This window comes from Populus trichocarpa, chromosome 15, assembly GCF_000002775.5.
Source record: "Populus trichocarpa isolate Nisqually-1 chromosome 15, P.trichocarpa_v4.1, whole genome shotgun sequence".
NCBI classification, from domain to species: domain Eukaryota; kingdom Viridiplantae; phylum Streptophyta; class Magnoliopsida; order Malpighiales; family Salicaceae; genus Populus; species Populus trichocarpa.
This window is the reverse complement of record NC_037299.2, coordinates 3,374,708-3,385,889: the sequence shown is the minus strand read 5'-3', so window position 1 is coordinate 3,385,889 and position 11,182 is coordinate 3,374,708. Positions and strand designations below refer to the sequence as shown.

Sequence of the window (11,182 nt, the reverse complement as noted above, 5' to 3'; positions counted from 1 at the left end):
CTTTTCTGCAGAAAACAACACCCCCCTCATTTGTCACAAATAAAGTTTTCATCATCACAAATTCGGCCACCCCAACACTCAGTCTCTCAGTATCCCTATTTTGGTTTAAGTTTTTTTAAGATTCGCCATATTAAGTAAGCAAACCTACTTACTTTTTGTTGTAACTCATTTTTTTTTGTTTCAAAGAATTCAAGCTAAGCATTTAAATTTAGTAAACTAATATATTTATACTGTCATTGTTGATGTATTAATTGTGACGATTAGGAAATAACTAATTCTTCGGGGAGAAAGTTTTGCTAGGTGGTGAACATTTAAGGTCATGTAAATGAATGTGTACCAGAATCTCCATAGAAGGATATAAAGAAAGCAGGAAATATCCAAAATGGTGAAGCAACAGTCACTTTCTGGGAGCCAGCCAAAGCAGAAAGAAAAAGTTGGTGAAAAACAGCAATGGAGAGGCATCTTGACCTCATCGAGTAGAATCTGCAAGTACATATTTCCATGCAGTCCATAGATGAGAGCTAGGAGTGTTTCAAGCCAACTGCTCAATAATTTACTGACAAATGCATGATGCAAATGGTGACATCTTGCTGTGGTGCCAATGTCTTTCTTTAAGCCGAACGCATACTTTTGGCAGCCATGCGAGCAAAATCCCATTGAAGTTTCCATCCATCTTGTATTCAATCATGCACTCAAAGCTAGCTAACTGATCCTCTAGCACCATCACACTATCCAAAATTTAAACCTAGGTCAGAGAGATCTTCATTAAAGGGTATGTTTGGAAACGAATGATGATCATATTTAATTTCACTTTTACAAAAAGTTGAAAAGATTCTTGCAAGACAGTCATGGATCTTGTAAGAACAGCTACAAAGGCCATTTAAAACAAAACTACAGAAGAATGCTGCACAGGTATTTTTGCGCAAGTGAGCTTTAGTCATTTACCCTATCTTTTTGAACTTTATAAAATAATTCTGAACTCCATATTGGTATGAATAAAATTAATGTTCACACCCACTTATGAAGTTGGTGAGTGGGAACACTACATTTGATTTTCACCATCCCACTTTAATGAAGAAATACATAGATGGATTACAAATACCTAAATTTGAAGCATTTATCATATGAAATCTCGAGGGTCAACTGAGAAAATGAAAGCTTTAAGTGACAATCAAATCATTCCAAGAAAAAGAATAGTGATTTACCTTTATCCCTTTTCCTATTAATTAAAAAAATAAAAGTTTCACTCGTGCAGACACACAGTAAATGATTTCATTTTTCATCGAGTGAATGCTCACTCACTTTTCATTTTTTCTTTTTTTGTGCAAGTAAATTTAATGACAAGTTCTTTACAAGGCAACTTTGCCAACTAATCTATTTAAATTTTTTATAATTATGAGAGTTTACTTCAACTGGTTGTATTTTAAGTTTGCTTTTTAAAGATCATTAATTCAAGTTCTATAAACCTCAGGGTCACTAGAAGCTTACATGGTCATTAACTTCAAGACATGTGGAATTAGTTGAGGTACACGCAAGCTGATCCGGACACCACGTTAATCTAAAAATAAAAAATTATTTATTTATTTGATTTCAGAAGCACGATCATGCATGACACCACCCTAAAAATCAATATACATTTCTTGAAGCAGATTAGCTTTACTTTTCATATTGGAGGAAAACTTGTCTCTAACGTGTTCTCTTTTTTAGGGGATTTCATTGATGCAATTTCTCTGCAGGGAGTTCTTGGGTTTGGGCATTTCGTACTCGAGTAACTAGTTGTGAAGATTTGAAGGAAGATAACAAGGTAGCTTTGGAGTGAGTTCCTGTTGTAGCCTGTTGTTTTATTGTATTTTTAAACATAGAATGCTTATTCAAAATCATAGCACCATGGATGAAAGGGAAAGGTGTCAAGAAAAGGTGGTGAGTGTAACTAAACAATTACGAGATAGAAGAAAAGGAGAGGAGAAACTTTGGATGTGACTTTTGTCTCCCAATATTCCAAAGAGGTCTGCATCAAATCAAAACCCCATCTTGTAATGGAGGGTCCCTAATTGCACTATCTTGTTCATCCATTCCAAAAGCATGGCTCTCAAAAGTATCTTCCCAGCAAGGATACCTCTGCAAAAGCATCATCTCAATTTTATGTCAAGAGCAAATCTCTCTATAATCCCTCCTTACAGCAATTACTCTTAATTACCTCCTAATTATCTAGTAAACCATAAGTTTAATTGAACAGGAACTCGAGAGCAAATGGGGATGAACATTTTTGTTTCTTTTCACACTTGTAAATTACTGCATTTTAATGTTTTTCCTTTTCTAGTTTTTGAAAAAGATGGCCACAAGTATGAAAGTAAGAAGAGGAAATGAAAATGTAAGGTAATATCAAAACAAACACTACCAATTCCCTTCTCTTCATCTGTAATTTGTGTTGCACTTTGTAGCATAAAACATCTGGGAATATAATTGAAAGGAAAGCTAGTTAACTAGGGAAACATTTTTTTTCCTTTGATAATTTGACTACAAACATCGATTTTACAACTTCGCTAGGCAAAAGAAGACATTTCACTAGAAAGATTCACCATGGCTGCTGCTTTTCTCTCTGTCCTTTTAAATTTTGATTTCCAACTTTTCCATGCGCTAGCTAGTAGCCTAATTAGGGTCTGCATGGCTTCCAATATCATAGGTGTTTTTCTTTCCGCTTCATAGCCCCAACAAAATGTAGTACACAAGAGTTATGGGCAATGCAATCAGCATCCCAAATATGACACTGCAAATGGAAAATCAAAAGCAAGTGATGAGAATAAGAGAAAGGAACGCAAAAGGGGAAAAAAAATTGCTGTGCAAGCTTATGATGCTTTTCTTGAAAATATACTCACCCTGTGCTGAGAATTTCAGGATGCACGTTGTACTCCTTGGCAAAGACAAAGGGGACTATTCCTTGTGGTAGAGCTGCCTGTGTTTTTTGTTTGGAAATCCAAGCACAATAAATGCAAGAAGACATGTTAGCAATGTTGTACAGACGTTTGTTGTTCATCAATAACCCCAAACGAGTCCTTATTTTGATTAATTATTACGCTCACTGTCATTGCTTTTTCCAGATCAGTTTTAGCTACCACCAAAGTACTCAAGTCTTTTTCATCAACTACAATACGAGTACTGACTGACACCGTGTAAGCATAAATATAAATATATATTGGGTTTTGGAAATAAATAAATAAAATCTGAAAAAATTATACTAATGTTCTTGTTTTATTCATTTGGCAATATGGCTCCTTCCACATCCAGTTCTGCTACCCTTTCAAGGATTCAATGTTTTTTGCACTAAAGAGTCCAAGACCCATATATATGGGGGACACTTCAATTGGCATCATGTATAAAATAATTTCTTCTGACAAAAACCATTAATAAAAAACCTTATCTGGAGATAACAACAATATTGTTTGAGGAAGGAGTACTTGAAATCTTTTGGAGCTTCTGTAGTTAAGTAGGATTGGTTGTGTCAGAAGGAGGCAAGAGAAAGAGCAAAAGGGGTGTTAAAGTGACCTGAACAATGGCGATGTGTAAGAGCGTGCCTCTAATACCAACAGCAATAGAAGCAGCTGCCATGATAGCTGGACCTGTAAGGAATCTCACAGCCATAGAAAAAGCTGCAATGGAATTTCCACATGCTATGATCCTTGGTTGCAAAGCCATGAACAGACCTGTCAAGACATCAAAAGGCAGCAGCAGGCAATAAGAGCACGCTCACGCTCATCCACCATTTTTTTTTTACAGAGCGACCTTTCATCATCACTTCCATTACCACTCAATCCTCATCAACACAAATTAGCTAGCTAGGTAAAAAAGTGAAAGAAAAAAAAAAACAAAACCCCCAACAGCATTATCATCACTACACTGTTTGGCACACTTTACTTTGCTAGTTTGCTTGCTTTCTTGGAGCATTAATAATGAAAAAGCAGCAAGAGAGAATCAAAAGATCTTTTAGCTAACAAAATGGTAAAGAATGAATGGATCGTAAGTTTTAACGAAAGTAAAAGGAGAGACAACAGCAGTGTGATACTGACCAAGACTGAACATTGCCATGCCAAGCCCTGCATCTGACAGAATGGAAATGGACTTTGCTATAATGAGTGGCATCTTTACATTCCACCTGTAAAACCAGAAATTCAAAAACAATCAATATCCCAGTAATCGAAAAACCAAAATACTCAAGATCATAATGGATTTAGTAGCACTGTACCTGAAAGAAACTAAAGACCAAATGAGACCAATTAAGCTGGAGTAAGTGTTGGGGTTTCTGATAAGTTTTCTCCAGACCATGATTAGTATAAGCCTTGTCATGACACTTGTTGGAGGCATTGGTTTTGGTTTCCCATCAAAACCGACTTTCTCACCTTCATGGCTATTCCTTTCTCTGTCCAACCCTCTATTTCCAAAGCTAAAATCATCTCTCTCCAAATTATAGTCCTCCTGGTTTTCTCTTTGTCCCTCTACTGAAAATCCAAAGCCGACAAGCAAAGCAATAAAAAACCACATAATAATAATAATAATAAAAAAAAACAGTTAAACAAAAGTACAACAAGAAGAAAACAATCTAAAATCTAGATTGATGATATTTACAAACTAAGAAATTAACTAAACTGAAAAAACTAAATACCTTTTCCAGGGGATACAGCAACTCTAACATCTTTCAGGTCATGGGCGCCATAATCATGACCACCAAAAACATCTGAAACAGGAGAAGCGCTTGAACTCCAAACAAACATATGAAGGTCCCTACCATCTTCAGCTTTCTGTTGGGCCTGGCCATTAGGCTTCTTCGCAGCAGCAGCAGCAGTATTATTAGCATTGGCAGAAACACCTTTAGATGCAGCAGTTGTTGGAGAGAACATGCCAGGGTTCGGTGCTGGATAATGAGTTGCACCACCTGGCGCGTGGTAATGGTGGAACCTTGGTTTGTTACTTCCACCATGTTCTTCTTCAAAATTTGATGGCCGTGGTGTCGGTCCCCTCGACGCTGATAGTCCATAAACATCTGAAGCACCAAAATTTGAGTTTCTTCCAGCAGCCATCATCGAGTAGAAATCTGTATGGTTGAAGCTAGACCCTCTTGGAGTTGGGTTTCTTGATGATTGTAAAGAGTAAATCTCTGCATTTGTGAGATTTGATGGCCTTGGTGTTGTTGATGACAGACCTTGAGACCTTCTTGAGAAGATATCTGATCTTGAAGCATTGGATTTCCTAACAGTGACATGTAGCTTTCCATCTTCTTTGATCGCTGCTTCGGTTTCTAGAGGCTGTCTACCATCAAGTGACATGATATCAGAATCAACATGGATTGACACAATGGAACCAGCAGTGTCTGGGAATTGCTCAGAGATGAGCAGTTTAGCACCCCTATATTCGAACATAAACAGCATCAAAGTGTACCAAATGATACATTGAAGGACAACCACTTGCACCATTAAACTACCAGAATAATCACCATACATTCCTTTGAGCAAAGGAATGCCCATAACAAGAGTGTTCGGCAGGGTTGAAAGCGAGAACAATGTAATGGTCCATTCCAAGCAACCCCTTTTACTCAACTTAGTCCAAAGTGCTAATACTACCAAAACTATGATCTTTTGTAGAGAATCAGCAGTTATGAAACGAAGGTTCATATTATAAGGATCATTGGTAGATATGAAGTGGAAAGAGAGGAGAGGGACTGCAAAAAGAGCCACAAAACGGTTTATGCCTGAGCACTGATCAGGAGTGAAGATCTTCCACCATTTCACCGAGCCGTAGGCTAAGATCATGGCCACGTAAAGTGGCACCATTGCAGTCATTACATGGTAGAAATCTAGTAAAGAAATCATCTTTGGTTACTATTTGAATCACCCAAAACTAAAGATCAAGTCTTTTGAATGTGCAGAAAAGACTGAAGTTGTCCAAAACAGACCAAACAAAGTATGAGCTAACTAGAAGAGAAGAAGAAGAAGAAGAAGAAGAAGAAGAAGATGGTTCTTGAACTGGTGGTGAGGGTGATTGTGATGATGAGAACGGCAAAGTACGTGGCTTTGGGGTTTTGGAGTAGGTGGTGGTAATAAACAGAGTTGAGGAATTCTTTTTACTTTGCTTTGAGAGTTGCGAGACCAAGCTTGCACTTGCAGTCCAGTCCCCAAAGCACAAGCACAGGTGTGCTTTTTTTTCTTTTTTTCTCTTTGTTTTTTCCCCCTTTTGTAATGAGTTCTGTTTGGATATGAGAATGAGAGAGATCATGGCCTGGGGTGTATTATAAATATAATAATTATTTGATGTAACTTGTTGAGTTGGCATCTGGCTCAATCTTCAATGGACCAAATGGACAGTCCAAAAGTGTACAGCTTATAGAAAAAAAAAAAGGCATTTTACTTAGGAGAATGAAGACGGTATAGATTCGAGTTGATTTGTATGAGTAATATATATATGTCATTCCATAAATAATAAATATAATATTAATATTACTAAATCGAAAATATATGTATATTATGTTAATATATTAAGATATAAATATTTTTCGAGTAGGATATATTTTCATGAGTTCGGCAAGGATTCTCAATCTTTTTTTTTTTTGAATTTTTTTTATTATTAATATAAATGTTTGAGTCAACTTGCGCGTACCTTAACCAATCCAACGGGTCAATCTTTTAATTCTAAATTCTTACTACTAAACCACCTACTATAAATATTATTCGAGTAGGATATATTTTCATTAGTTTGGCCGATCCTCGACCCTTTTCATTTTTTCTTCTTGGATTCTCTTTTTGAAGCTCATGGGTTGTAGCGACTGTGTTATGGCCGTGAGTGTATGTTCTTATTCTATTTATTTCATATCGTTCTTTCTCGTGTTTTTGTACAAAGATTTTGCTATGGAAATGAGGAACATAATATTCCTTCTCTTCCTAATTAGTGGTGAAATTAAAATCATTTCGGGGAGAAGTGATCAAATAGCTCCACAAACTTAGATATGAAGCACTAAATAGAGTCGAGGAAAGCATATGCAAATGCAAAGGGAGAAGATTGATACCCTTGTTTGTCCATTCTCTCATCAAATTTCATTAATACTCGGCTCTCGGCAACTTCAGGAGAACAAATCCAATAGTTGAGAAAAAAAGGTAAGTTACTTTAGGGTTTTAATCGATTGATGTTGACTAAATACCCAAATCACCTTACAACTCCTGATGTAATAGAGGAAATATTTTCATATTTTAGAGTATTATTACTTAAATCATCGTGTTTGAACATTATTATTTTTATTTTTAATTAAAATTAATTAATAATACGAGATTTTTAGGGTGAATTTATATAAATTTTAAGTTTAAATTTTTTTTATTTGAGAATGTATATTAAAATATAATAGTTAAAAGGGGATAAAATAAAATTGATAAAAAATAAATTCATACTCCAATTGGATAACAATTCAGTATATTATTCATGAAAGACATTTGTCAATTTTCTCTTACGCCAGACTTAATTAGCTAATATGGAGCTAACATAACCTGAAATAGATCTAAGATCTCTACTCCATCGTCTTTTTAGCTTCAAACATTCAAATGGTTAATTAGATTGAAGTTAAAAAAAAATGGGTTTTGATGTGGATTGATATTTCTATTATGTAATTGAAGATCAATATTGGGTCTACTAAAATATTATAATGTCACCATCACATAAATTAATTATTCTAACTTAATCAAATAAGATAGTATAAAGCAAGTAAAAAGTTGATCCTACGAAAAAGATCTACTTCAGGTCTTTATACTAAATGATTCAAAATTGAAGGGGTTTGAAATTATCTAAACTATGCTAAGGTAAACAAAATAAAGCAATCAAATTAAATAAACCGAAACTTATTAAGAGAAAAACCTTGATATCAAGTAAACATTCACTGATAAAAATCAAAATGATCATTGAAGCGACATGTCAATTTGTATTTTAAATATTTATTTTTTCTTAATATTAGTTAGTTAACCGATTCACATTATAATTAACCATAACCATTAAACAACCACAACGTTCACACTAGTAATTTAATTCAATTGCAGTCTTAAGAACTAGATAGGTTGACAAATCTAAATAACATAATTGTTTGTAGTCTATATTCGATTTAATTGAATGTTTTCTCTAAAATTAATAATATTGATCCGTCATAATTATTAAATTTATTCGCTTCATAAGTTAAATATCACACTCTAGTTTTAATAGTAAAATTAGCAATAGATTGGTTAGAATAATAACTTAGAGTCCACTTTAATAATCAAACTATACAATCATAAGAAATAAGAATAGGAAAACATTCATATTCATCATAAAAACTGAAAAGAAAAAATAAAATAGATCTCATAGTTTTTGAAATCTAAAAACTTATATATCCTTTCAATCAAGAAAAATAACTTAGTCTTATATGACTATCGAAAAACTAAGAAAGATAAAAGATAAAAACATAATTTTGGGTATAGGAAAAAAGGTGGGAGTTTCTTTCTTTTTTCTGGCCGCCACCCTCTTTCCTTTTATCCGATAAAAAACCCTACTCCCCCCATTCCTACTAATTCATTTATATCCTTAAAAAAAAATATAAGTGTCCTTTTCAAAGTAGACAATCTATATTTAAGTAGTACAATAACTTTTTCCTATAAAGAAGGAAAAATAATCTTGCATAAAATCTTCAAGTTTTGACTTTGAACTTAGTGAAGTTAATTTGCCCAAATAAAGATCTTTAATATATGAAGAAATAATTGTCATATCAGTTTGGATGTTTGGGAAGTAAGTTGAACTTGTTTCTTCACAAAACCTGTTTATTGACATAATTTATAGGTTGTCTTAAAAAACTCCTATCTCTCTCAGATGAGCTCCTTTTCTTCTGAAATTTGGTAGGTTGATAGTTCTTTGAGTAAGGAATCTAAAAAAATTGAGTTTGTATCAAATGAACTTCTCTAACTTAATATATTTAAGTCGGAATGGCCAAAGGTTAAAACTGACAGAATACGAGACTTGTCTTGGAAGGCTGCGATTTCCATGCTCTTTCTTTTGTTTTTCTTGCCATAAAGGTATAAAAAAACATGGATGTTAGCTTTCTAATGCCACTAAAATCACTTCATTTTAACTTTTAAAGGTCAAGTTCTGCGTAAAATATCAATCAAAGGTCAAATATGTCAATATTGACATGAGTTGGAACATGATATGAATTTTATCTCCAAATTATTCCTTTTTGAATCTTACATCCAAAAGTACCTTCAAAACATAAAATAAAGAATATCAATATATTTTATATATAAAACATGGGCAAAATACTAGGTAAATGTAGGTAAAACTATCAAATAATATGGTTGGATCATGTGAGGTAAATTGACTTGGATTACATAAATAATTAGTTATTTAATTGTCAATAATAATTTGATATCATTTTTTTTTTAATCTGAATATTAAAGTTAGTTTTTAAAAAATCTATTTAAAAAGAAACTTGTTCCTTTATATGTAGTAGAAAAATACCTGATTTCACTTAACATATAGACTAATCTAAATTAAATATCTTTAATATATAATAAAACATTATTTTTATTTAATAATAATTAGAATACATCAATAACTACATCAAATAAATAAAATAATAAATCACTTAATAATAATAATTATAATACATCAATTATAATATCGAATAATTAATTATATACTATTGATAATACTAATTAACTTTATGTTATCATTTTTAATTTAATATTGCAATATTTAACATTTGAAAGAATATAAAGCTATTATAGTGACTAATCATGTTGGTTCATTGCAATTACAATTACAGAGAAACCTTAAAAAACTCGTTGTCCTTTGACTATAAATTATAAATTATGGTTACTCTTCTTACGATTGATTTTGGATTAGATTAATTTTTTTTAGTTTGGACATCAAATTTTTTATTAGAATATACAATTCTCAATTAATTTTATTAAATATATGCATTAATTTTTTATTTTAAAATTAATTTTTTTTCCTAATATTAAGATGAAAATCTTTCTTAATTAGGCCTGTAATAGAGCGGGAGCCAAAATACTAGTACAAAACTCTAAATATTGTGGCGAAATCATTGTGCACACAAAACCTTATTCATGCTCACACATTTCGCTGTAAACTCACTGTTCAGAATTTTGTTTTTAATATTTTGGTCCTCAAACTATTTTTTATGTGATTGCATCATTTTTTTTGGCTAAATTAAAGGATATTTGAATCAAATTTTTTCACTAAAGATAAAATTGAAATACGAAGGACCAAAATAGAAAAGATGCCATAAATAGGTGATGGTTTCAAAGTTCTCACAAAAAGTTTACTTTAGTCCTTAAACTTTATAAATTATACCTGTTCGGTCCCCAATATTTTTGTGATTCAATTTTGGCATAAATTTCAGTTTTTTATTTTATTTATAGTTCCTGGTTTGAAAAGGAAAAGAGAGTGATCATTGAGTTTCGATATTAGAGAGAGAAAATCTATGTTCACACAATTTTGACCACTAAAATAGTTGATAGTGGAGTCAACAGGTTCTATTTGGTGCGAGGAGTTGCCATTAGGTGTTTTTTCACCTTGAGATTATCTAAAAAACTAGATCTAAGCTCAAAAATATTTTTAATTTCAAGTTGATTTTGGTTATTATGTGTTTTTTTAAGGCTATTTATGGGTTTGTCAACATGTCTAGGCTTTTTGTTTTGGGTCAAAATAGATTTTTGAATCCAAAAAATATAAACCTCATTTTTTTTTGTCATCACAATGACCGGAATATAGGGAAAACAAGATGACACATCGCTTGAATTTTTTTTTCAAAAAATATTAGGGTGGACAACATGTCGCCCCTTCCCGATTGCATTTTAAAAACAATTATGTCCATATGCTAGCCTTTTCTAAATGGGTTAGGCGTTGGCCTAGCTTGCTATGCTCAGCGATGCCAGACCTTATTTTGTAATTTAAAAAAAAAAGAAATCATGATTTTTTTTGTGTTTTTCTTAATATTTTTTAATATATATTGAAATTAATATTGGTATTTAGTCTTTTTATATATATATATATATATTATTTTTTAAGCATTTGATTTTCAAATAGATTATTCTAATTCATCTATAATCTTTTTTATGTTTTATATAATTGAAATTTATTTTTAAAAATAAAACTATTTATTTTT

At 32.3% G+C, this 11,182-nt stretch overlaps 1 protein-coding gene across 3 annotated transcripts; it reads right to left on the bottom strand.

Moving 5' to 3' along the window:
- Positions 1-2,377: 2,377 nt before the first annotated feature.
- On the bottom strand, positions 2,378-6,249 carry LOC7474822 (probable auxin efflux carrier component 1c). 3 transcript variants are annotated; one of them, XM_024586934.2, is made up of 6 exons: positions 4,658-6,249; positions 4,241-4,499; positions 4,065-4,150; positions 3,544-3,701; positions 2,877-2,953; positions 2,378-2,767 (listed from the first exon to the last, which is right to left on the bottom strand). In XM_024586934.2, the coding sequence occupies exons 1-6, from the start codon at positions 5,859-5,861 to the stop codon at positions 2,701-2,703; spliced, it is 1,851 nt and encodes a 616-aa protein (XP_024442702.1). In that variant the 5' UTR covers positions 5,862-6,249; the 3' UTR covers positions 2,378-2,700. The 3 variants fall into 3 exon arrangements, with proteins under 3 accessions (XP_024442702.1, XP_024442703.1, XP_002322104.1); XM_024586935.2 differs by having other exon boundaries at positions 4,241-4,490; XM_002322068.4 differs by having other exon boundaries at positions 4,241-4,493; positions 4,658-6,248.
- Between the last annotated feature and the right edge of the window lie 4,933 nt (positions 6,250-11,182).

Excerpts from the sequence above, each read along its gene's own strand:
- LOC7474822 (XM_024586934.2), bottom strand. The coding sequence starts at position 5,861 with ATGATTTCTTTACTAGATTTCTACCATGTAATGACTGCAATGGTGCCA. Across the intron at positions 4,500-4,657 it reads TGCTGTATCCCCTGGAAAAG|TTTCAGTAGAGGGACAAAGA; the intron begins GTATTTAGTTTT and ends TCGGCTTTGGAT. Across the intron at positions 4,151-4,240 it reads TGGTCTTTAGTTTCTTTCAG|GTGGAATGTAAAGATGCCAC; the intron begins GTACAGTGCTAC and ends CTGGTTTTACAG.